At 51.1% G+C, this 24093-nt stretch overlaps 10 protein-coding genes and 1 further gene across 10 annotated transcripts; 5 read left to right on the forward strand and 6 right to left on the reverse strand.

Moving 5' to 3' along the window:
• The first annotated feature begins 1510 nt into the window (after positions 1–1510).
• HER10_EVM0009179 lies at positions 1511–1959 on the forward strand.
• A 223-nt stretch (positions 1960–2182) lies between these two features.
• On the forward strand, positions 2183–3001 carry HER10_EVM0013085 (uncharacterized protein; the record flags this gene model as incomplete). Its single annotated transcript, XM_035482454.1, has 2 exons — positions 2183–2471; positions 2535–3001. 2 exons carry the CDS (start codon positions 2183–2185, stop codon positions 2999–3001), a joined length of 756 nt encoding a protein of 251 aa, XP_035327450.1.
• Positions 3002–3721: 720 nt separating this feature from the next.
• HER10_EVM0000285 (uncharacterized protein) lies at positions 3722–4051 on the forward strand (the record flags this gene model as incomplete). The annotated part of the gene is made up of 1 exon (XM_035470073.1): positions 3722–4051. The coding sequence occupies one exon, from the start codon at positions 3722–3724 to the stop codon at positions 4049–4051; it is 330 nt and encodes a 109-aa protein (XP_035326435.1).
• A 1028-nt stretch (positions 4052–5079) lies between these two features.
• HER10_EVM0009784 (HET domain-containing protein) lies at positions 5080–6780 on the forward strand (the record flags this gene model as incomplete). Its single annotated transcript, XM_035479259.1, has 2 exons — positions 5080–6056; positions 6124–6780. Exons 1-2 carry the CDS (start codon positions 5160–5162, stop codon positions 6778–6780), a joined length of 1554 nt encoding a protein of 517 aa, XP_035327185.1. The 5' UTR covers positions 5080–5159.
• A 566-nt stretch (positions 6781–7346) lies between these two features.
• Positions 7347–8101, reverse strand: HER10_EVM0002875 (uncharacterized protein; the record flags this gene model as incomplete). The annotated part of the gene is made up of 2 exons (XM_035472568.1): positions 7347–7602; positions 7659–8101. 2 exons carry the CDS (start codon positions 8099–8101, stop codon positions 7347–7349), a joined length of 699 nt encoding a protein of 232 aa, XP_035326651.1.
• A 1733-nt stretch (positions 8102–9834) lies between these two features.
• Positions 9835–13334, reverse strand: HER10_EVM0008814 (potassium ion channel Yvc1). Its single transcript, XM_035478323.1, has 4 exons — positions 12926–13334; positions 12458–12785; positions 11468–12395; positions 9835–11415 (listed from the first exon to the last, which is right to left on the reverse strand). Exons 1-4 carry the CDS (start codon positions 13026–13028, stop codon positions 10714–10716), a joined length of 2061 nt encoding a protein of 686 aa, XP_035327090.1. The 5' UTR covers positions 13029–13334; the 3' UTR covers positions 9835–10713.
• A 368-nt stretch (positions 13335–13702) lies between these two features.
• HER10_EVM0009817 (oxidoreductase) lies at positions 13703–15384 on the reverse strand. The gene has a single exon (XM_035479290.1). It carries the CDS (start codon positions 14935–14937, stop codon positions 14260–14262), a length of 678 nt encoding a protein of 225 aa, XP_035327189.1. The 5' UTR covers positions 14938–15384; the 3' UTR covers positions 13703–14259.
• Positions 15385–15655: 271 nt separating this feature from the next.
• On the reverse strand, positions 15656–17206 carry HER10_EVM0001950 (uncharacterized protein; the record flags this gene model as incomplete). The annotated part of the gene is made up of 1 exon (XM_035471682.1): positions 15656–17206. The coding sequence occupies one exon, from the start codon at positions 17204–17206 to the stop codon at positions 15656–15658; it is 1551 nt and encodes a 516-aa protein (XP_035326577.1).
• Positions 17207–17718: 512 nt separating this feature from the next.
• HER10_EVM0009308 (uncharacterized protein) lies at positions 17719–18903 on the reverse strand (the record flags this gene model as incomplete). Its single annotated transcript, XM_035478798.1, has 2 exons — positions 17719–18645; positions 18712–18903. The coding sequence occupies 2 exons, from the start codon at positions 18901–18903 to the stop codon at positions 17719–17721; spliced, it is 1119 nt and encodes a 372-aa protein (XP_035327143.1).
• A 709-nt stretch (positions 18904–19612) lies between these two features.
• Positions 19613–21913, reverse strand: HER10_EVM0007341 (urea active transporter; the record flags this gene model as incomplete). The annotated part of the gene is made up of 4 exons (XM_035476900.1): positions 19613–20914; positions 20968–21245; positions 21306–21567; positions 21626–21913. The coding sequence occupies 4 exons, from the start codon at positions 21911–21913 to the stop codon at positions 19613–19615; spliced, it is 2130 nt and encodes a 709-aa protein (XP_035326981.1).
• A 661-nt stretch (positions 21914–22574) lies between these two features.
• On the forward strand, positions 22575–24047 carry HER10_EVM0009323 (alkanesulfonate monooxygenase; the record flags this gene model as incomplete). The annotated part of the gene is made up of 1 exon (XM_035478813.1): positions 22575–24047. The coding sequence occupies one exon, from the start codon at positions 22575–22577 to the stop codon at positions 24045–24047; it is 1473 nt and encodes a 490-aa protein (XP_035327147.1).
• Positions 24048–24093: the final 46 nt, after the last annotated feature.

Genomic DNA, 24093 nt, shown 5'->3' on the forward strand with positions numbered 1-24093 from the left:
CCCCCAAAGCTGGGCAATCTAACTCTCCGTTCGAATTGGCTACCTGTAGAGACACGTACTTAAGGTTGGCAGATAGGTCTAGCCCCTGAGCCACTGTTGGCAAGCAGTCAAATGAAACCAACTGACATGAATACAAACCAAGTGATGCAGCAGAGCCAGGTTCCAACCATTCGCCCCCAACAGGCAGTGATATGCACAGGCACTATTTTGATACTAACAATCGGTGCTCAAACTCGATGGGTAGGGTCAGCTGAAATAGCACAATGTGAAGTAGAGGGTTTGGCCCGTGCTTCGCCAGCCAACAACTCCAACAAAAGCGTCAGAATGACAGTCATGGATCGTGATTATTGAGCTTCATCCTGAAAGACATCGTGTGGGGGTTTTGGGGCAGCCCCAAAGCCCCCGGCATGGCGATGCCCTTCGCAGGCCCTAATGGTCGACTCTCGTCGACATGCAGATTAGCTCGGAAGTTTCAGGCCGAAGCCAACAGCTCACCACCGGCTTGAAGCTGTGACTGTATCGAAGAAGTCTTTCCAAGATGAAAGACGAATTCAATTATGGAGATAGGGGAAGATAGAGAAGGCATAAATACTCGCGCTTCCATCTCCTCTGAGGTCAGTGAAGACAAACCACCAGAATTTTGTATAACAACGCGAAAAAGCCTCTCTCTCTTCACATCCCCACCGCGAAGAATAGCTTTCTTATCTTAGTTCTATCCAGAGATTCCGTTGATATGGGCTCCGCAGTCGTCCGTTGTCTTTTCATCTGCATCGTTGCAGCAGTCTTTGCTGTAACCCAAGAGGAAAAGGTTTTCGATCTTGGGCAACTCAGTCAATATCAAGGAAATGTGAGTACCATTGTTGTCCGCCGGTCCAACTAAGAAAGCTGATACCTTATTTCTTCAAAGGGAGAACTTCCAGATCTCAGTGGTAAAGTGATCTGGATGTCGGGCAAAGAGGGTGCAGGGTTCCATGTTGCCTTGTCACCTGATGCTCAGGACGAAGTCCGGAAGACGTTGATCGGTTGCGAAAAGACTGATGACAAGTGCTACCAAGAGGTACGAGAGGTAATTCAATCGGCCAACTTTGTAATCGACGCCGAGATTGAACGTCGCCACTTTGGGCATTTCCTCTCCAAGACATTCAAGTCAAAGGGCTCCGCGTTCACAACAATTGCCATGTTGCTCCTTTCGGCCTGGAGCTTCAAGCATCCCGAGCAGCCAAGCATTCGATTTGCGGACCATATAATTCCTGATACAACGGCTAGTAGCGCGGCTGGTCTTGCGGACACGAAAACGATTGTCTTATCTGCAGAAGGGAAGGGCGTTGCTACACTCACCCCTGTGCCAGATCCAACCAGACCAGAAGGGTGATTCTCCTGAAAAGATAGTCTTAACATACGCTACATGTACGATGTTACTGACGAAGCTCTATCCAGTACTGCCACACCTTTAATCACGCCAATTGCCACCGCTACTGCTGGCTATACCCCAGGGGATCTGATGGTCACCATGGACGAAGGACTAGCGAAGCGGCTGGAAGAAATTATACGAAGGTCTACCGACTGCCTTGATGGCAGGCAGTTTGACAGTGACGCCAATGGTAAACGCGCTGCTCAGTTCGGATCCGCCATATGTGGTGCTCAAGGGGCCATTGGCATGGCAACTCCTGGTGGCCCACTGGACGACCTCCTTCTCATGAATCCCCCAACCTTACCTTTCACCGCTGGAAATGTCGCCAATGCCGCCCTCGTGGTCACGAATTTCGTCAGAGATTTCGCCCCGCTGATGAATGTCGGAGAAGGCGTCGCTCAGGGCATTGGCGAAGTTGTCTTCATGATGGCTTACAACACCCTCATTGAAAATCTACCTCTGGGGGACAAGAATCCGATCAAGCAAAAGCTATTGTCAGGCACTATCACCACACCGCCCGCCTCAGCCACAGCAACTACTATGTCTAGATGTTCACGAAGCACTGCGTGTGAGGCGTCGTGTGAGGGCGTTGGCATTATGTTTCAATATTGCGAAACATCGTGTGGAGCCGTGTCCGGATGCCGAACGGGTGCAGGGAGTCAGACATCAACGCCCATTACAACAGTAACGACGAAGGCGTGGATACCTCCACCAGCAGAGACTGGACTCCCGACCACGACTTTGACCCCATCTGCCAACCCAAGTTGCGCAATGGACAAACCTGCCGAGATTCAATGGGATGCATTTGCAGGGTCAAAGTACAACGTGGCAGCAAAGTTCTGCCAGGAAGTCGACGCCCTGGCTTCACAAGCGCTTTCATGGGTTGTCGACATAAGTGGCAACAATCAGGAAGCCAAGCTGCAGGCCCGAACTCCGCCAGTCACACTCGACCCGTACAAGGGCTATATCGTGAATCTCGATTGGAAACCAAACATGGTATTTGACGCAGGCTCTTGCCAGAAAAGCTGCCTAGACGCATTCAAGACAGTTGCGAACACATGTGAGTCCATGCCACCTCCCAATCTCCAATCTTCATTGGATGGCATTGACTAAATTACGTTAGGCGGGCACACGGGAGGCGAAGGCAATGTCATGGCCGAAAAAGGCCAATACGATGCTGGTTGCGGGACGTACTCATACCATATCACCAACACAGCCCCTCGCAAAGGCGAACTGCGTTGCAACAGCGAGGGCGACTTTCCGAAGCACAAAGATGTTCACGAAGTGACAGTCAAGCAGGGACTCAAGGCTATGTGTAATGAGGTCTTACCTGATGTTATGACACCCGGACATGAGGCAATAACCCGGATCTACTACTCGAAGTATTTCGATGCCGCGAAGTTGAAGTATACCGTGGCCTGGAGAAAACAGTGCTCGCCTGCCGTAACGGAGCAGAATCCCAAGGAACCTTGGGGTGGGGGTACAATTGGATGTCGCCAATTATTCTACCAACTTTGGACCGATTGTAAGTTCGCGACTGCCGCGGGATCTTATCATGTACCAAACGGGTGGCCTTTATGTCATTTCTAACTCGGGCCGACAGGTATTAATGGAGGTGTTGCTGGAACGCGTGATATTGGGTGTTTGACATACTCCTTGAGTCCTACGGAGGAGTGAAGAGCCTACTTTACTTAGCACACTGTCTTTCGTAAAACACCGCTCAAGGAAGTCTATGCGGGAAGGCTAGTTAACTAGAATGGAATACAACGCCTGCATATTAGTTGGCGGGTATGCAATGCTATTTGCCACTTTTGCGCTCTCGGCGGACGGGCTTTTCCCATCAACGCTTTCGTGAGAACACACCTCCCAGGTCGGTCCCACTAGAAGTCTGTCTATGGAGGCTTTTGGATGCTCCCCAAGCGCGATGCAGTTTAATACTTGTTGATCAATACTTGTTTAAGGCATTGTTTATTACTAGGTGGACCACATCCGACTCGTGATTACTAAGTCACAAACTCTTTTAGATGACATTGCTCCTCTTTGCTAAGGGGTGTAATACTAGATATATGAATTAGAAGACAATCATATCCTCCCTAAAACGATGCGACGACGGGCATCTCGAGTCAGCGTACGGCAGCTACGAGATCTTGCCACAAAGGGTTATTGAAGGCCAGGTATTAAAGTATGGTATGGCCAACCGCATGACAGTTTTGCAATCCTAGGTCAACCGGTTCAGTCAACGCCTTCTAACCCATCCCCTCGCCGCCTGACTCATAACTACCACGCGAAGCTACCATTGTCGTCCCAATCATGCAGAACTGGGCAACTTTGATTATGGCGGCTTTGGTTGCTGGCTCTGCGGCCAAGGACTGTGCTTTCTTCTACGACTCCACCGTGTCGGATCCCTTCATGGCTTCCATCCCTGCTTCCAACGCCCAATGGTATTGCAAAAACGACATTGGCGGTACGATGGAGGACAAAGAGTCGAATATCTCCAACTCGGCAACGAACCCGAACTTCAGATGCGGTATTTGTCGGGGAGCTAGGAGTTCGACCAAAGACTACGACATCCCTGATAAAATTGGCAACTATGCAATTCGATGCGGATATTATGCTCCTGGAAAGTGCACGGCGAGTTAGGAGAAAATTGTGAGCCCAAAAGTTATCAGGTTCTCCAGTAACTGATCCCAAGCTTTCCCCTCCCTTTCTGTTTACTATTATTCTAACAACGTTTAAGTCGGCCCTTCATTGGCCTGGAAGGCGAGTGGAGGTCCTAGGGACCGTATACAGCACAGCCTCGATGCCAACTTGAACGAGACTTTTGTGGAAGACCATGCTTCGAAGACAGGCCCAGGTGCTACAAGGTCGAGAGGTCGTGTTAATATGGGTAAAGACATGACTTCGGGATCGGTCACGACATTCGGTCCGGCATCTATGAACTCAACATACAGCGCAAGTATCGAAATAAATGTCGAGTTTCGCAACTCAGAAGGTGCCTACTCTAGATTCTTGCATGAGTTACTGTTTATGACTTTTTCGCTTCAATTTATTGAGAACAGTTCTCTCCGATTTCAGGCTGAAGCCAGGCTTGATGTGTTCGTTATTCTGATAAAGTTGTAGTGTTACACGTAACATCTGATTCAAATAAGCTTGATTTTATGTGAATGTTGATTTTACTTACTTCCTGTAAGGACTAATGCGTGTCGAGTCATCAAACTCTTTGAATATGCATGCCCCTAAAGAAACCGTGCCCGTGCATTCGTTCACTTTATTCGTCGGCAGAACTCATAAATGATCGAGTGAGCATATAAATTCGGCGAATTCTTCAGTGGCAATCGCATATCATTGAGCCTCAGTTCCCCAACGTATCATTTTCCGCTCGAAATTCATTCTTAGCGCCTGTGGCGTAGGACACAATCATAAAGGCGATGCGGCGCGTCCAGTCACTGGTGAGATTTTCGTCGCGTGTGCGCACTCGCGTTAAGGTGTCACATATTCTAAAGATTTGATAGGCTAGCATGTGTAGGATATGAGACACAGCTATTGGTTCTGCCTAGTTGCCTCGTTGCCTCGTAGCCTGCTGATCTGGCTTACCTATCAATTACGTCCCTTATAGGCTGATTCCGCATCAAGTTCCGCGTGAGATACGGCTCCATAATTCTGAGCCACTGCTATCTGAGTCGTTGGGAACCAACAACATCTGACCGTCGTCAATTTTTCTACTGATCAATCCTCACACAACGTCACGATGAAGCTTCTTAACTGCTCCACCCTTCGCATCGAGGAGATGCATTGGGCAAGAAAGCAGGAACTCGAAGACCAGGGGATTTCAACAGCCTACGCTATCCTTTCTCATCGATGGGAGAGCGATGAGGATGAGGTCACCTTCGAAGACATGGCCAGTGCCGACATAAGGTCCAAAAAGCTGCTTGGGTGGTCGAAGATTGAGAAAACTTGCGCCAAGGCACTCGAGATCGGGATCGGATACGCCTGGATAGACACTTGTTGCATCGATAAGCGGAACCTCACCGAACTTACTGAAGCCATCAACTCAATGTTCAGGTGGTATGCAGAGGCGGAGATTTGCTTCGCGTATCTCTCGGATGTCGGTCGAGGAGGTGACTTGGCGAAATCCATGTGGTTCACCAGAGGCTGGACCCTTCAGGAGCTCATCGCTCCGGGCAAAATGGAATTCTACGACAAGAATTGGAATGCAATTGGCAGCCGGTTCAACCTCTCACGACAAATTCAAATGCGAACATCCATCAACGCTGAAATCTTGAGACACGACTCATCGACGCACGAAAGTATTCAGGATCTCCTGGCCGGTATTCCAGTGGGCCGGCGCATGTCGTGGGCTGCTGGTCGCCAGGCAAAGAAAGAGGAAGATCGCGCTTACTCACTCTTAGGCATCTTTGGCGTCAGCATGCCTTTGCTTTATGGGGAAGGCAACCGAGCTTTCATTCGTCTACAGGAAGAGATCATCAAGGAGACCAACGACATGTCACTGTTCGCTTGGTGTGATCCCACAGTCACTTGCATAGATGACTTAGAAGAGCTTCGTGGCATCCTCACCACTACTCCGGATCATTTCCGCGGTTGTTGCAATCTAACATTCCTAAGCGATCCAAGACGTGGCCCAGAGGTCCGTTCGAATTCACAAGAAACCGTCTCAGATCTCTCTACTAACATGTGTACACCAATACTCGTAGTTTTCGATGACAAACAAGGGTCTCCGCCTTGAATCCAAGCTTTTTGCATTTGGCGAAGGCCTTTATTTTCTTGGGCTAGGTTGTCGAAAGATTGAAGGTTCCAACCATGAATACCAGGGCATTTTGCTCCATCAGCTCAGCAATGAGAGCTATGTCAGAACGAGACCGGAAAGGCTCTATGCTAGCAGCTGCGCATCCGAAAGCCGGCCATTCGAAAAGAAGGTTCTCTTCATTGCTAAGGAATTCAATATGGGCCTACAGGCAGAGAATTTGTGGATTCCTGGCCGTAATATCAAGTTCTGCATCGACGATAAGCGACCAAAATTGCATGTAATGCTGCGCAAGACTTCACCATTTTTGGTTGCTTGGATCTCGTCCACACTTACTTTTGAGAGCTGCGACCTTTGGGAATTTGAAGGAGCAGTAGAGATCAAGTCTGGGAATGGAATTAAGTTCACATTGATCTTTGGATTCGACGCGCAACATGACTTCTGGATTTATCGGGATGAAAAGGCTCTCAGTGGCCATTGGATGAAACCTGAGGATTACATGCCCGCAGGGCATGGATTTAAGGTAGAAAAGGGATTGGAAGACGGGATACCAACTATATTCATCCACCTGTTCCGTACCGAGGCTTTTGTGGAGAGATCTATTTAAGTGACATAGAAGAACCTTCGGCAAAGGAGTGACGAGCAGCCCAACGGCCAAATGGAGGTCAACTCGAGGCAAGTTTCAATTTTGCCTTTTATAAAGACAAGTTCGATTGCTGAAGATCTCGGTGGGAAAGAGATAATTTGGGAGGAACATGAAGAAACAAAGATGAATCGCTTTGAGAGAGTCTCTTCTCAACTCTGGGAGGTCCAAGGATACATGTATGACTACCGTATGTGGAACGGATCACGGGTCCCGCTATGAGCACAACCCCTTAGCGACCCAACCACTAGCATGGCGCGGAATATGATTTCTTTCATTTGCTATTGATCAAAATTCAAATTGTCACAAAGTAGCAAACATGCAATATGGTACTATGTATATCGAAGGAGTGGGCGAACCACCCATTCCATTCAATGAGAAGAAGCTCCAGGCTTTGCAACCATCCAATCCAACCTTTCGTCTCTTTTTGGTAAACCTCAACCGTTAAATGCACAATTGGTATAAACGTGATCCCGCAATCCTTCCCAGTCTTTTTCTACCTACTCAAAATAAAACCACTCCGCAGGATATTAGATGAGAAGTCCACCAACAACACCAGCGGCAGCCATGCCCAAGCTGAGCAGACCCCAGCGCACGTCGCCGCGGGCCTCGATGCCAGCGCTGGGCTGCGACGAGGATGAAGCAGAGGGGGAGCTCGAGGCAGAGCTGGGGCTACCAGTGGCCGCGGAGCCGAGGGTGCCGCCGCCGGTTGCGCTGGGAGCGACGTTGGACTGCGCGGCGGCGGCAGCCTGGGCGTATTGCTCAATAGTCCTTGCACCGCTGGCACTATCAAATCAGTTGGCAAGCTTGACTTCATACCTCTGAAAGACACAGAAACTTACGGAGCATTGATAACACCAACCATACCACCCTGGCAATGCTGCCCAGTAGCACAGTAAAACCACTTGGGATTCGTGTCCTTGACTTCAACAGTAAACACCTCAGACCCAACACCAGAGGCAACCTGAACCGGACCGCTGAAGAAGCCCGTCATGGACCCGTTGGTTAGCGGCTGGCATGGCGAGTCAAAGGCCGACTGAGCGACGGAGTGGGCGCGCGGGTAGAAGTGGAACTCGACGACCTCGCCGACGGCGGCGGTGATGCTGTTGGGCTCGAAGGTGAGGCCGCCGTCGCCGACCTTGACGACGTGGACGCCGGCGATGCTGGAGGAGGAGGAGGCGGCGGCGGAAGCGGTGTTTGTGGAGGATTCTTGGGCGCCGTAGCCGTATTGAGCGAAGGCTCCTGCGGCGGGGAGGATGGTTGCGAGGAGGGATGATGTATGCATTTTGGGTGACGTTTGTGAGGCTGTAAGATGGATGAGTTGGTGTCGAGTAGAATAGTTGATGCGTGCTGATGTGTTGTGTGAATACTTTATGATTTGATGATGAGCAAAGCCCAAATCTCACGGGAGGGATGATGTCTTTTTATACACGTAGATCTTCTTGCAGCCTTCAGCTCGAGATGATAGATCCCCAAGAAACAACACTAAACACGGCCCTCAAACGGCTTACACTCCTTGGAACATCCCAAGCCTCCCTCCTCAAGCCCACACCCCTCCACCTCCCCCAGGCACCATCCACGTTTGATCCCATCACTCCCAAGCCTTGGTCCCCAAACCATGTGGCGGCGGCCTCCTTCAGCAAGTCCGTCTCGGAAGCAAATTGACCCTTGGGCGCCAGACCCCACCTCGAACCACCGACCAAGACCAGAAGAAACAAAACTCAGCTAGGCGGTAGCCCCTCAAGTAGCGTAAGGTAATCACAATTAAGCTCCGCCTCGCGGATGGGATAGTTGCCATGGTGGCATGGTCTCCATCCCCAAACCCGCGCCCCAGCCGGCCGGGTGTATCTGACATCCGAGGTGGCAGCAGTCAGAGAGCCAGAGCCAAGGGCCAGGGATCAGGGGAGTGGCTGTGGGAACAAACACGAACAAGCGTGCAGGCCAAGCATTTTCCTGACGCATGCTGATCCTGGGGGAGGTGGGCATGGGAGGGAAGATGAGAGAGGAGAGGTCCCTCGTCTGAATGCAATCAAGTCTATTTCGAGTCCAAGCTTTTTTCCTCGCCTTCTTTTGGGCTGACAGTGGCCGTGGCACCAGAGACATTACCAACCTACACGACCAGCAACTTGGTCTACTAGAGTTGGCCCTAAGCCGAATTCGACCAAAATTAGAACAATAGCAAGGGGACCTCGCGGAGGCAGACAGCAACGCCTCCAAGTTTAGCATGACAAGCCAACGAGGCCTTCTGCGGATTGGATGACAGCAAGTCTCAGTGTGTGCCCAGCTGGCTCTGCTGTAGCCATACAGCCCAAAATGACTGTCTACCGGGATCCAACACAGCCGCTGTGCATGTCCCGTCCTTCCCGCGCCAATGTTCGGATCACGTTTCGAATAGTCGTGGCCCCCAGGCCTGCTGTAGTGTAAGCGCCTGCGAGCAGTACATCATCCAACGTGCAAAAACGTTGACAAGAGACGCAACAAGATTGTATCATTTCTAGCCCCCATAAGTAGCCGCTAAAGCCGTGTACCGCCTAGGAAAGACGGTCGCTGGTCAGCCAGTAAGCAGCCCCCTCGACCGAACCAACCATTCAGGTCTACAACCAAGCCAGACCAGAAACAATGGCCAAACCTCGTTCATCCCAAACAGAAACAGGGGAATCTTGGATGAGAGGAGGGGAGTTGTGGTCCTCCAAGGATTACCGGTAGGTACGGCAAGCTTAATCCCCTTTCACTCTCTCCCCCTTCCATGTACCTACCTCAAAGTCTCTAGCATCCAATTCTAACAAAGTACCCAATGGATACACACCAACTCACTAGTGACCTCCCCAGAAAGACGTTTGGCGTTTCTCGCTTCGAGTGCCGAGCGTTCCATTCCCAGAGTTGGGGTGGCAGCATAACCCTGTCGCGACCATCATCCGGGGTGATGATTGGACCGGGGCCCGTCTTAGGCTCTTTTGGCGCCGCAAAAGTTTAAAACGTCTTGAGCTTGAAGATGCCGCTTGTTCCAGCCCTTCACTCTCCCCCTCCTTGTTCTCATCCAGGGGTTCATCTTTCGGGATTGAAGTTGATAACTTGACTGCTTTCATATCGTATGAGAGGGGATGAATCAGGAAAAGAGAAGAAGTGAATCCGAGTCTCGATTGCAATTCATAACCCAGAAGCCCTTCAAGCTGCGCACCCGAAAACGACACAAGCCTAAGCCCCTGTTTAGAGCTAACATCAAGTCAGCTTTCCCCACGCCGTTATTCCCAGCTGGGGAGGTCAAAAGAAGACTCATCCCATCCAAAGCACCCAAAAATAAGGTTCTCCTAGTGTTCCTCTGCAGGCGGGCCAACAAAAACTACCATCTCCTCCGCATTTTTTCTACGCCAGCGGACACCACAGCCACCCTCGCCTAGCACCCGAGCCGGCAACCGGGACAACTCACTGCCCCAAGCGCTCGCACTTGTGCCTCGTACTTGTAGCAGATGCAGTAAATGACCGCCAAGTGATGATAATGGGGCCCTCCTTCACGTCGTGCCACAAGTCCTCGGCTGAACCATCGCACCGGAGCCGGTCACGGAGATTCAATCGCTTCCCAAGTGTTGGCATTGCTCACACAATCTAACCTGTCCTGGCGCGCTTTTCCACCCAAGTCGTCAAAATTGGTAATTGGATTTGCCTTATTCAACACGACGCCTCGCCTTATTACAAACCATGACTGATGTCCGACGCCAATACTTCCCTGACTCGTATCCCAAGTTGCCAGCTACCAGTTCCCATGGTTCCCGAAATCGAAACAAAACAAGTTCGTAATAGCGTGACGTGACGTGACAGCCATAACATGTACAAACTCAATTCAATAAAACACACAGCGCAGGGCCCCCACCACTGCCAGAATCATTAGATGAAAGCTCTTCACTCTTCATCGCTCGAGCTGGAGGAGGCTGCCGCTGCCGCGTCTTTGGCGTCATCGCCTGCCTTCTTCTCCTTCTTGTTCTTCTTACCCTTCTTCTTATTCTTCTTCTTGCTGGAGGAGCTCTCGGCAGGCTCACCCAGATCAATCAAGTTGGTCGAGGCCTGGCCATTACCAGCATTTCCAGCCGAAACAGCCTTGGAGATCTCGACCAACATCTTCTTGAGCTCTTCAACCTCGCTTCGCAACTGTTGTACCTCGTAGATTGTAGGATCGTGCTCCAGGTTGGTCTTGGCGCTTGCGCAGACCTTGTTCCATCCATCGGATTCGAAGTCGACCTGGTCCATCATCTGCTCCCACTCCTCGATCGTGTCGTCGTCTTCCTCGCCTCTCGCTCGGTTGCTCCTAATGTCGGCGGCTGAGCGAGTCTCGAAGATCGCGGCAACAACAAGGACTGGCGAGTACAGGATTCCCATGATGACGTCGCTCATCTTCTCGAATTTGGATTTCTCCATCCACCAGAAGAGGCAAATGACAATCATCTCAATTAGGTTGAATGGCGGGATATAGACGTTTTCATCGGGGGCACGAACGAATTGCATCGTCTTTTGAGCAAACAGCGCGAGGTACTCGTCGTTGGCGTTGTCGTAAATGTCTTCGTATGCAGAGTTGTACAGCGCAATGAGGATGTTGAGCAAGACGACCTGCGATCCGAATTAGCAACTGATTCGGAGCTCTCCTAGAACCATCTCTTACCATGACAATGAACGTGAAGCAGTAGTACAGGATAATACCGAACGGCGGCGAAAACCTGTCGAATCCGTCAAAGTCGGGGCTCTGCATGATGGCATTAGCCATGGCTGACATGATGAATGTTATATCATCAGCCACCAAGTCGTCCGCCAAGTCGAGACCAATAAAGGCCTGGAGAAATCCAATGATCAACACAGCAAGCAGGGCGAAGAAGATGATTGACTCCTTCATCATGACCTTTAGCACGACCAGCATGGCTCCAAAGAAGCGGAAGCTGTCGAGATAAAGCAAGAGGCGAGACCAAATCATGGGTGCGCTGAAAGCCAAGAAGTTGTAGCTCAATTCGCTGTACATTTTCCGCGCGGGTTCGCCCTCGTCGTGGGTAAGGCCGATGATGCGAAGAATGAGGGATAACGTGATGAAGGTGTAGAGAACGCCATTGAATGCATTCCAGAAACCCAGAATGTGGTAGCCGGCCTTCCAGAACTTGGTGACCTCCTCGCAGATGAAGCCGAGGGTGAAGATGTACAACAATACCTCAGCCGCGTCCAAAACACCCTTGGCGTTCACCGAGTTGATGACGGCAGTGTAAAGACCAATGTAGATGAGGGAGATGAGCACCTGGGTGGCATTCTGGTACATGGGAGCGCGGATGCGGTCGGGGTCCATGTGCACGAGGAATGACGGATTCGTCTTGTCCTTGTAGTCGACGAATACTGCAGGGTCGTCCTCGTCCTGGACCAGCCATCCCTTCCACAAGTATGAAATGCATTTTTGGTATCCAGAAGAGCCAATGACTCTGACGGCGTGGAGATCGACGGCCTTTTCAATAGCGTTCGCGGGCGGTGTGGCTTCGCCGTCAACAACCACAGAGTATCGGCGGAGGAGAACGGAGTGCATGAGGTATTGGAGGTCGTCTTCGGTTTCGATGCTGTATACAGCTGTTAGTCTCCCGGGAGTCTTCTCTTGAACAGTGGCGTTACAAGTTCATACATTTGCTTCGCAATAACCTCACAAGCGACGGCGCGCACTCTGTGTAGGTCGGCGTCCCAGAGCTCAGCCAAGGCCTGGTGCTTGAACCATCTCTTGCAGACAATCAAGCAGAAGACAACACATGATCCGTAGTGCGAGCCGCCAGCTTCCTTGGCGGCCTTGACGACCTTGGTCGTGATGATCTTGCTATGCGCCTTTGTGATCTCGACTTCGTCCAATTCGCAGGGGACTGCCAGCTCGATTAGGTGTCGAAGCTTGAGGGCAATCTTTGTTACTTCGGGGGCAGGAATCGCGGACTCGAGGTGCTCGCTTCGGTATTGCGGAAGGACTAGATCAGGGCAGCAGGCCCAGGTGTAAGCTGTTGTAACTGATGAGGGGGTTCCATAACGTGCAGAAGAACGACACGGTAGGAATTGGTATAGCCCGAAGGTCCAAAGAAGAAGGTGATCGATTAGAGGGGATACGTACGGCGTCTTCGGTCATCGCGGATCCAGTCCGAGTGGAAGTCGTGGTGATGGCGTGGGTGCCTATCCCACCCCAGCATACGGGACACCCAGTTGAAGTTGGCCATGGCGACCGCGATTGCTTCGTTTTTCCGGGGATATTTTCGCGTGACGCTCTGTCCGTTTGACTTAAAAGTCGATCGATCGGGGGAATCGGCGTGGTCGGATCGTGGGAGCAGGAGTCGAGCAACACGACCGAATTGACAAGAGCTCACAGGAGATGACTTCCTGGATCGATGCTGGCAATTGATCGAAGAACAAGGGGATCAAGAAGCAGGAAAGAAATCCCAGGTTCGGCTCCTGGCTCTGAGGAGGTGCAGCAGCTGCCGTCGCATTCTCGTCTCCTCTCCGCGCGGCCGGGTTCCCTGTTTTTGTTGTTGGCGCCAGAGAGAAGGTCCGACAGGAGCTTGTCCTCTTCCTGCCGCAGGTGACGTCGACCGACAGCGGGGCATTCCCTGTGCAGTGCTGGGATAGAGGTGGATTCTTAACAGATTCCCACCTCTGGTGTTCGTAGATGAGATAATCAGCGACTTTGGAGCTTCGATCTACGCTAATCTCTCTTGAGCCGTCCCCACATCACTGGCGTGGGAAAGTTGGCTGCGCTGCCACGCTTCACCAGCTGAATCCTGCCGCCGTCACTCACACACCACCAGTCTCAGACTCGGACATCTTTTTTCACTTCTTTTTCACTTGAGTCTCCAATTTCATAATGAATCTTCTAGTTTAGAATGAGAGCCCTTAGCTCGGTTGTACACCTAATGATACCCGATCATGTGTCATCTCACACTCGATTTTGTGGTTCGAAAACAGCTCAGAATCTTCACTATCATTGTGAGTGAACGGGCGATAGCGTGAGTGTATGAGTGACCAACCTCATCAAGTTCGTTCGTTTTCGGTCAAATTTCTGTTTCATATAAAGTCTCCAAACAAGACCACCCCGACGCTGATGATGTCTCACTCTCACCCGTCATCGTCTTGACCCAAGATTCCCCGCCATTCACCAAGCCACTTGACTGACCACGAAGAGCCTCTCGTGTCCCCATTGGCTTGCTCTCTGGTTTCTCCATCGTCATCTTCCTCATCTTTCATATTTCCCCACAATCATGACTGAGAGAAATGGTGAAGAGACAGACGAAGTAAGCGACGCTTGTCCTCCTCATCACGCCAATGCTGGCCGTCTCATCCCACAGCCTTGACCCCCCGCGAATGGTTGCACTATGCCCGTCTCCCTCGTGTGGTCAGACTAGGTCGTGAGTCTCTCCGGATTTCTCGCTGATGATAATGCTCTCCCATCGTCCATCACGCCGTCGCCCCCGTGGTTTCCTTCCACAAATCAATCACCATGTTCGCAATATTCTGAATAGCTTCCGGCGCGTTCGGCAGGTGATGGCCCCCCGGATACCTCACAACCTTGCGCGTACTCCGCTCAGAACACTGCTCAATCAACATCTCGCTCGCCGGCTTCCACGGATCAAACAAGCCCACCACATGAACAGTCGGCAACCGAATCAGCACATCGTCAGGCACAAAAGGCGGATACGTCCCGCACAGAAACACCCCAAAGAAGTTGTACGGCACAAACGGCTGCCGCTGCTGCTCAATCAACAGACTCGACGCCGCGCGCGCGCCCTGCGAGAACCCCAGCACCCCGACGTAGGGCCCCGTCTGCTGCATGTACACCTTGAGCATCTCCATCGCCGTGTCCTTTTGCTGCTGGAACTCCTCGGCGGGGATGGAGGGATCGTCGCTGACCCATCGTCGGTACGGCCCGCACCCTTCGAATACGGGGAGCACGCCCGGCCCGGCCTCCGTCTCGATCGGCCCGTCGAGGTAGACGAATTCGAAGCGCGGCTCGAGGACACGCGATAACCTGATGAGTTGTATCTGAAAGATGCCTGCTGAGGAGCCACCACCGTGCAGGCAGAGGATCTTTGGCCGTTCCCGCGGCGCCTCGTTGACTGCGTACGGCTGATACATGGTCTGACTCTACCCGTGTTGCTGGCGCGCTAAAGAAATACCCGACAAGCAAGGAAGGGGAGTGGCGTGTGGCGAGTGAATGTGAATCCAGAGAACGGACGAGGTAGCGAACGACAGATACGGCCTTGCGTGAGGACTGTAGAGTGAAGTGAAGGATGTTTCTTCCAGAGACCTCCTCACACAGCGTGCGTGGTGCGACTGAAGTGAAATGTGACTGACGGGGATGCAGGTGAGATGAGAAAGAAAGTGGATCATATGCTCGCTCCAGCCTCCAGTTCCCAGGCCCCCCACGGCCCCCAAAGCACTCGGCCGTTTCGGGCTTCTGCCATCTTGAACCTCCGACGCCCGGCCCCTGGTCTCATCTTTCCGGTTCGCCTTACATAAGCGTAAACCAAACTCACATCTCCCATCTGGCCAACCAAGTTAACTCTGGGAACTCTATCAGGCAGCATCAAGATTACACAGAAACGTTCTAGTCTGACTCGGGTCGTTGGCGTTGAACTCTAAGACGTGCACTGTTGGAAGACAGTTCAACACTCGCCCGGTTCGGATCCGGCTTATCCGTTTATTTGACGCGTAACCAGAGTGTAGTATTCTTAGTCTTTAGAAACCGTAAGTTTGCCAGTATCACAAGGTGGAAGAGGCGACGGAATTATTTGGAGCTATTACTGCCATCGCATTACATTGATATAAGATTAACTGCCTCGATCTAGTTGAGTTACTTGCTCTCCTCTACCGCGTCTCGTGAGGTATGTGTACCGTTATTGGTCTTGGGAGTAATTCTTGGATCTATGAAGCGCATGTAATAAGCATGCTGACGTGTAAGAATCTTGACTACCACTCGACTATTTTTGGAAACAGCTGCAGCTTGGAGCGCAATTCCTCCCACTGAATAGTTTCCACTTCGCAGATCAATCGTAGGGCACGCATCTGCGACCAGTTGCCACGGCTTGAAAGCCTCCTCGCAAATTTCCAGTTGCCAAATCGCTGCAATTGAGAGTTTCGCAGTCTGATCTTCCCCAATGCTGAATCGGAGGGAAAATACTACTAGCTCCGTGGGATTGGATACTTCCATCATTTCAAGCTTAGGCATATGGATGGCTGCCAATCCTGCTGCCATTACCAAGAAATTCGTCCTCGCAACGTTGAGAGCAAGTCCATCAGCAGGTATTGTCAGGGCCAAGTTAGTGAGGCACGGCCAATGACGTGGGTGGTTGGAAAAGAATCCCGGGGCACCAATGCGTATAGCATTGATGTGGTCTTCGAAGAAGTCTGTGGCATCTATAACGTTGGCCAATGCGACGCGTTCACATCGGTAGGTTGCCTCGACAGCAAAAGAGCCAAGACTATAGTTGACCGATCTGTGTGACCGAAGGTCCCAGGGGAAGGTCCTGGGTTGTGCGTTCCAAAGATTTAACGTCCGGATCCTGGGGCTATTGCATACGGCTTGAAGGATTTCTAGACTGGCCACCTCATCCATCCCCTGGTTGTTTCGACCAGTCATAGGCCAGTACATATATCCAAAATATCGTATACAGGGCGTACTGGAGACTATCTTTTCCAGAAATTCCCATGAGAAGCTTCGGTAGTATTGCCGGTCCATGGAGAATCTCTCAATGATGGGAACTTGTGGTAATGTCTGAGCTTGGGATTCGAAGTCCCAGAAAGTGCTGAGAAGACGCTGCTTGCCATCCAAAATCCGGTTTGCCTGTGCTCGGTCACGAGTGTATCGATGAAAGGCGTTGCAAGGGTGCATGACGTGGTTGTCAGCTTTGAAGCCAGCACAAAGTTCAAACGCGATATGATGTCCAGGTATTGCTTTTCCCCATTGTGACAGCACCTGGAATAGGGCTGTCAGCGCTCCAACGACTACCATACTGATTGCTGTTGTCCTTTCGACATCTTCTCGCAGTTCGTATTCTACGCCGGTGAACTCCGCTGTTCCGACGAGGAGGGTGATATGCTTGACAAGCTGTATCCGGTAACCTCTCACAACCTGGTCCATGCGACCGATCTCTCTTCTGCAGGACCGAATGCTGAGATTTTCAAATATCTCAGGCTCAAAGAAATATTGCCATTCCCTTGAGACGCTGGCCCAACGTGCCATTTCATGTCTTTCCTTAGCTAGCGGCGGGAGCTTCTCGAGTACCATAAGCCGGAGCTCTTTAGGCAAGGCCTTCCAGAAAGGATGGAGCGAGCTACCTGGGCTTCCAAAATTTATTTCGAGTTGCTCGTCAGAGACGAGGGTAACATTTGAACATGGCTCCATTGCTGGCTGGGAGGTCGTTGAATCAACTCCCTGACGAATGATCGGCTTGAAGTCGGAGGATAGGCTTAGTGCTTGGTCTCCACGTTTTGGTGGTGCATTTTCTTTGGTATTTGTGTGTAGTGTTTTGTTTTCGTTTCGTTTTACAATTAGTAATGGAGGAAAGTAGATACTCACTCATTCTGTGCATGAAACATTATCAGTCCGACACCCGGAAGGGCAGCAACTTAGTATACTTCGCCATATGGACGGACCCCTTAGACCTTGACGGCCAACCCGATCTCCTTTAGCCAGGTTTCGGTGATCAGTCATGCCCTTCATATTCGACTCACCTTATAGCTCTCAGCAAATCTGATGCATCAGCATTCTACACTAAAGCAGTTAAGTCACCTCAACATTAACAGGGAAACACTCGACATAATTGACGATCTGAGATATTGGCCACCTAGGGAGTCATGAAGAATTCCTAGCTTCCCCCTGCCCTCTCTGTAAATCAACTGAGTTGACTACTTGCCCTAAATGAAAGGCGCTTTCTCGAGACCTTGTCCCTGGATATGCCAAACTCTTCGACCCTTTCGGACAAGCTGATCACCAAATTTGTCAAGTACCTCCTCGACGTCAGGCACGTTCTTGCTCCTAGCCTCATGAAAGTCCTTCATGGACCCGAATGTGGCAGCTTGCCAAATCTCTTTCCAGCGATGCACGGCCTCGACGGCCGGGGGGCTCTTACTCTGAACTCTCGTGGCCACCATGTAGAATGAGGAGCGCTTGTTGTGAGCAGTCATCGGCTTGAAGACCTTCACCTCAGAGAACTGGGAAAAGCAGTAGAGCTCACGAACCGTGCCCCAAGCCTCCATCTTGTGGAAAAGTACAACCATGGTTCCTCCAGGCCTGAGCCTTTCGAGGCCGAGCACTAGCTGACTGGTGGTCAGTCGCTGAGACTCTGTCTCATTTCGATACGAGGCAAGCTCTTGCTTGTACACCTTTGTTCCTCCGCAAATGACGAGATCGAATTCTTGGTCAGGCGTGAACTGGCGAGGGAGGAACTTGGCAAAGTCTGGGTGGTTGGCGGGGATATCATTGGCGCCCAGATCCGCAGCGAGCATGGTCACGTCGACGTCTCTGCGGTCAATGTCGATATTGTCAGGTATCATGACCTTATGACCTCCTTCAGACTCGGGAAGACTGAAGCCCATCGCTTGAGCACCTGGGTTCAGGTGCATGGCCGTCGCGAGGAAGCCGCCGGGCGCCATGCCCATGTCAAGGATCTGCGTCCTGCCCCAGCTAGGAGTTTTGACTTTGAGGGCGCCCGTGTTTCTCTGCATCTCTTGACCAATTTTGTTCATCATGTCGTAGAAAGCGGTTGTAGCCCGCTTGCTGGGGTTCTCGGCAACACGACGTTGGTTCTCGAAGAAAGTGTCACCTGCAGGATTTTCCCATCCCTGCGAGTCGCGACCGGTGGTTAGTGCTTTTCCAGCCAGCAAACAGAACTACGTAAAGGTAAGAACCTTCTTGCGCAAGTCGCGGACTTTGACAAACTCTGGGGAGTTCTTTTCAAGGTAGTCATGAATGAGCCTGCTCCGACTTTCCCAGTCTTGGTCGGATTTACCATACTCTCGCCGCTCGGATGTGGAAGCGTCCATTGCCGTGTGCGAGGGGATTTTGTCCTGACTGCCGATATTTTTGGTGACTGCCGCCATTTGATGGGCCGTGTTGAGATGTAGTCTTGAGAGATGTAGCAAATAAGTTGGCGACGGCAGGAAGAAGAATGTAAACTTGAATTTAGAGGTCTTGATTCAATTCACGAAGCCGCAAGTGATACCTGTGATGCGCCTTCTCGTGCCTTCCAGCGTGTTCCAGACCTTTGTCTGGAACATACTGAGGCCTAAATGGGGCCATCGCAGCATGATAAATCAGACACAGCCATACAACCTGGCTGTTGGCAGTTAGGGTTGACGGCCTCCTGCATTTTGTTTGTCTTCAACCAATGAGGCCCGAACCATCTTTGAACGAAACGCACATCACATGTGAGACATGTACTCGAAAGAACCGGTAAATAACATGCATAGAAGTCAGGAGTTCGTGAAATTGCCGTGGTCTTAGAATATACGTTCATAGGTAGGGATATGTTATTGATGAAAGCCAAAATCAGTCTCTCTGGTTGCTATCTCGCACTATTAGCGAAATAACACTTCAATACTGAGGATCATTTACGGTGTCCTTTACTAGAGGGATACTCGAGTTTGATGCTCGTCGGGTTGTCTTATTCGGGAACATGCAAGCTTAGTCTACAGTATCCAAGCTATTGGGATTCTGCTCATAGTAGAATTACTCTTATCAGTCAACACTGATAAAAGCTCAGGCCAAATCTAGATATATAAACCTATTCCGGATTCTCGGCGTCGCAAATCAATGTTTAGACTTGAGAAGGTCCCTACTTGAATGCCAAACGCCCTTGGTGCCTCTTACAATCTCATAGCGTCCATCATACAGAGGGTATACAACAACAGCGAAGAAAGCAAAGAACTGCCAGATGATCGCCACCGTTGTCCAGCTTTTGAAGAAGGTCTTCTCAAAGATGTAGTCGCGATACAGCGGCATTGGCCAGAGAATGAAGGTAACGAGTACGATGGCGACGAACATATACCAGGCGATGCGGTACCAGCGGTAGAGCAACTTGATGGTATCGTCGTCGAACGGGTGGCGAACATCATCCAGGTTGACTTCACCTGCCAGCGAAGTATCTTTGGAAGAAACCACAGGAGGGAACTTGTTGCCTGCAGCGGTGGTGGTATTCTTCTCCGAATCACCCGATTTCTCAGGGTCAATTAGGGAAGATGCGGGTGGTTCTCCTTCCGAAGTCGACGAAGTATTCCCATCGTTGTTCGCCTCCTCTTTTTCGGTGCTCTGCTTCAACTGATTCTCTTCGGCAATCTCAGCAACAAGAAATCGTCTCCAATCGAACTTTTCGGGTTTGCATAAAGACAGAAGCACTGAGTAGAGCGCAGGCGAGAAGAAAGACCCGATTGCTCCGTAGAGAGCTGGTAAGCTGCCTTCTGTGGTCTTCATGTTGATCTCGCCGTAAATGACATGTGCTGTTCCGAGCCAGATGCCCAATCCTGTGAGAAAACCAAGGATCGGGGATGCAATCGCAGCTAGGCGTGTCTGGCCTGACCAGCACAGGGTCAAGCCAAGCGGAATGATGCCTGGGCAAGAAAGAATAGGACGGAAGTAGCCAATCCACGTCATATCGGCGCCCCCGTAGTTCAACGCGAGTGAGATGGCGGTGATAAACACGGCATGAAACACCACTGTAAGATGGCTGACGTGGACCAATTTCTTATCGGATGCCTTGGGGTTGAGATACGTTTTGTAGACGTCAAAAGACAAGATGCTGCTGACTGCGATCATCGATGAAGAGACGGTGCTCGTCAATGCCATGAATACAAGGACGAGGAAAGCGTCGATTCCCTGGTCGCCAATGAGAGCTTTGATGGTGTATGGCATGACAAGTCCGGCATTGACCTGTGCCGACGTGAACTCATGCGGGTAGCCCGGCCAGATTGGAGTGTTGTGCAGTGCTCTCGCAGTGAGACCGATGACGGTACCGAGGCCCCATGGGATACCAAAGATTGCTACTGCAGCCAGGTTGTATCCCGGAACAGTTGCGTTCACTTCCGTCGCAAATGACTTTTGCCAGAAAGCGGTGTCCTGCCATTTCTATTAGTATCAACGTCTATGATCACATGTACGCAATCACTTACCATTACGACAAGAGCCAAGTTTCCAAACTTCAAGATTAACCCCCAAATTATCGCATCTCGAGACTTCATCGTGAGCAGAGAGCCATTGTAGTTACCGTCAATCAAGTTCTCTGAAGCCGTGGCCACTACCTTGTCGTACAGTCCACCAAGACCACCAACAGCATCGTGGGTGAGGACCTTGAGTGTAAAGTAAATGATGAGAATTAGCGCGATGAGAGTATGTAAATAGTCTGTTATGAAGGTTGCTTTCAGTCCACCAACCGCGGTGTAAAGTACGACTGAGTTGGCCAATGTCAGCTCATGTTTGCATTTGGTTCAAAGAAATTGGCGCGACCAACCTCCAAGTGGAATGAGAATCGTGGCAGCGACAAAATGCATGCCCGAGATACCGTAGATGAGTTGTGACCCGGTGAGGATCATACCAGCACAGCCAAAAACGTTGTTTGTGATGTTGAGGATAATGAAGACAATGTGACCGATCCATCCGTATCTTAATCGAATAATTTCAAGTGAGGTGTGCGCGTAAGGAACTCGAATCTTTGCCAAGACGCCCAGTGCTGCCATCAAGGCAATCTGGAAGCAGAGACCTGTTGACCACCACTACTCGGAGAATCAGCGACAGCTTTGCCTATCGTCTCGTTGGGGCGAATGCACTTACAAAAGGTACGGCAAGGCCAAACTTATAGCAAAACGCTGCTGAAAATACTGTCTCATTGATCCACATCCAAGAAGAGAATACAGCCGATGCTGTTAAGCCTGTCCCAACCGACCGATTGGCCACCATGAACATCTCTGAGGTGCCGGAATCTTCTGCCAAGTATGCCTTCTGGATCTTGACGGCTGCTAAAATAACGCCACAGAAACCGATACCAAGGCCGATGAGCATGCCATAACTAGTCGACTGAGGAATCAGGGTCTCCCCTGATACACCTAGTTGAACCGACATTGTGACAAGATCTTTGTCTACAAATCCCCAGTGTACGAGCAAGTCGATTTGCGAGGCGATGAGATGGAAAGCGGAGGCTCAAACATCAAATTCAGAATCCATTGAACAAGGCCAAGCAGAACTACTTTAACACAAGCCGTTTCCGCAAAGCTTGACTTTGAACCGAGATCGGTATCAAAAGGCCCCAGTTCTTGGTCACATCTTAGCTGCCCCGCATTGCGTTATGAACTCAACCCATGTCGGCAACTACGATTACTTACTTGCGGACCGGGAACTGATAACATACGCCTGTAAGGTGGTATTTATGGTGTAGACATACTTTAGACTTTCGTTCGAATTTAAGCGATTCTGCCGGAGACATTGCTCGGAGGTTTGCTAGCTTGGCAGATCGCAATCGGTTGCGTGCGATGATGCAATCTGCAGACGAGCCACCCACAACTCATCGCGACAAGGCTATTGGATCACAGCAGTTACAACAATGCGCGCTATCGGCATTCCTTCGACTTGAGATAAGAGCATAAACTTACTTTCAGTCGGCAATGTTGAAGCACTCAAATGCCAAATCAGCTGTTTGTTGTTCTTCTTTTGACGCCGTCACCGCTGGGAACCACAGACTGCAAGACACAGTGCATCACAACCAAGACCTTGCAATAGTCGCATCATGGCCGATAACTCAAATCCTACCACAGGCCGCAATGATTCCAACGGCAAGAAACAACTCATTCTCAATGCCTTTGTCATGAACACGCCCGGCCACCTGGCCCCCGGCCTCTGGAAACATCCTCGCAACAAGACAGATCAATACAAGAAGCTCTCTTTCTGGACCGAGCTCGCCCAATTACTCGACAATGCCGGGTTCCACGCAATGTTCATCGCCGATACTCTAGGACCCTATGATGTATACAAGGGACCGGCCAACGTCGTTCCAGCCTTGGCCTCCGGCGCACAGTTCCCAGTCAACGATCCGCTCTACCTCGTCCCAGCCATGGCGCAGGCTACAAAGAACCTCATTTTCGGAGTGACTGCGAGCTTGACCTATGAAAAGCCCTACTCACTCGCGAGACGGCTTTCAACAGTAGATCACTTGAGCGAAGGACGGCTGGCCTGGAACATCGTCACCTCATACCTGGACAGTGCAGCCCGGAACCACGGCTTAGAGGAGCAGATCCCGCACGACGAGCGTTACGCGATTGCACACGAGTATCTAGAAGTTCTCTACAAGCTTTGGGAAGGCAGCTTTCGGGACGATGCGGTCTTGGCGGATCGCGAGACTGGGATGTACATTGCCAGTGACGCGGTTAAGCAGATCCACCACAAGGGCAAGTACTTTGAGGTGCCTGGACCGCACTTCGTTGAGCCTTCACCTCAGCGAACACCTTTCCTCTTTCAGGCGGGCGTGTCTGAAGCTGGAAACGGCTTTGGTGGTAAACATGGAGAAGCCATCTTCATCGGCGGCCAGACTGCGGAGGGCGTCCGAAAGACTGTCGATAATCTGCGCAAGATTGCGGCGGAGGAGGGAAGGGATCCTAATCACATCAAGATCATCCTCGGCATCAATGTCATTGTCGCAGCGACAGATGAGGCGGCCGAAGCGCAGAAACAAGAGTACCTGAAGTACGCGGACACCGAGGGTGCCCTGGCTCTTTTCGGCGGCTGGACGGGGATTGACCTTTCTGGATACCCAGATGATGAGGACTTCTCAGTGGCAGACTCTCCACGGATCCAGTCCATCATCCGACGTTGGTCAGACACCGTCCCTGGCACGGACAATCTCCCTTGGACCAAACGAAGAATTGTGGAATACCTCAGTATCGGCGGTCTAGGTGCCAAGATAGTGGGTAGCCCTACCACAGTCGCCGATGAGCTGGAGCGTTGGGTCGAAGTTTCTGACGTGGATGGGTTCAACCTGGCACACGTTACCAACCCCGGTACCTTTGAGGACATCATCGAGTACCTGCTCCCTGAATTGCGCAGGAGAGGAAGTTTTAGATCCGACGTTGAGAAGGAGGGAGCTACGGCGAGAGAAGTATTTATTGGCTCGAAACGACTACCTGAGGATCATCCTGGAAGCAAGTACAAGTGGCGCGCTCGTGAGACGGAGCCACCATTTCTGAAGCAGAATGAACAGCTATGAGGGGCCTAGGAACAATGACAGGGACGAGATTCACAGTCCAAGTAAA

Source organism: Colletotrichum scovillei, assembly GCF_011075155.1.
Source record: "Colletotrichum scovillei strain TJNH1 chromosome Unknown Contig00011, whole genome shotgun sequence".
NCBI lineage: Eukaryota > Fungi > Ascomycota > Sordariomycetes > Glomerellales > Glomerellaceae > Colletotrichum > Colletotrichum scovillei.

What these genes read in the sequence shown, in the direction of transcription:
- HER10_EVM0008814 (XM_035478323.1), bottom strand. Translation starts at nt 13,028, where the DNA reads ATGGCCAACTTCAACTGGGTGTCCCGTATGCTGGGGTGGGATAGGCAC. An exon ending in CCGCGATGACCGAAGACGCC is followed by an intron (nt 12,786 to 12,925) that starts GTACGTATCCCC and finishes GCCCTGATCTAG; the next exon opens with TCCTTCCGCAATACCGAAGC. An exon ending in GCTTCACGTTCATTGTCATG is followed by an intron (nt 11,416 to 11,467) that starts GTAAGAGATGGT and finishes TTCGGATCGCAG; the next exon opens with GTCGTCTTGCTCAACATCCT.
- HER10_EVM0009817 (XM_035479290.1), bottom strand. Translation starts at nt 14,937, where the DNA reads ATGTATCAGCCGTACGCAGTCAACGAGGCGCCGCGGGAACGGCCAAAG.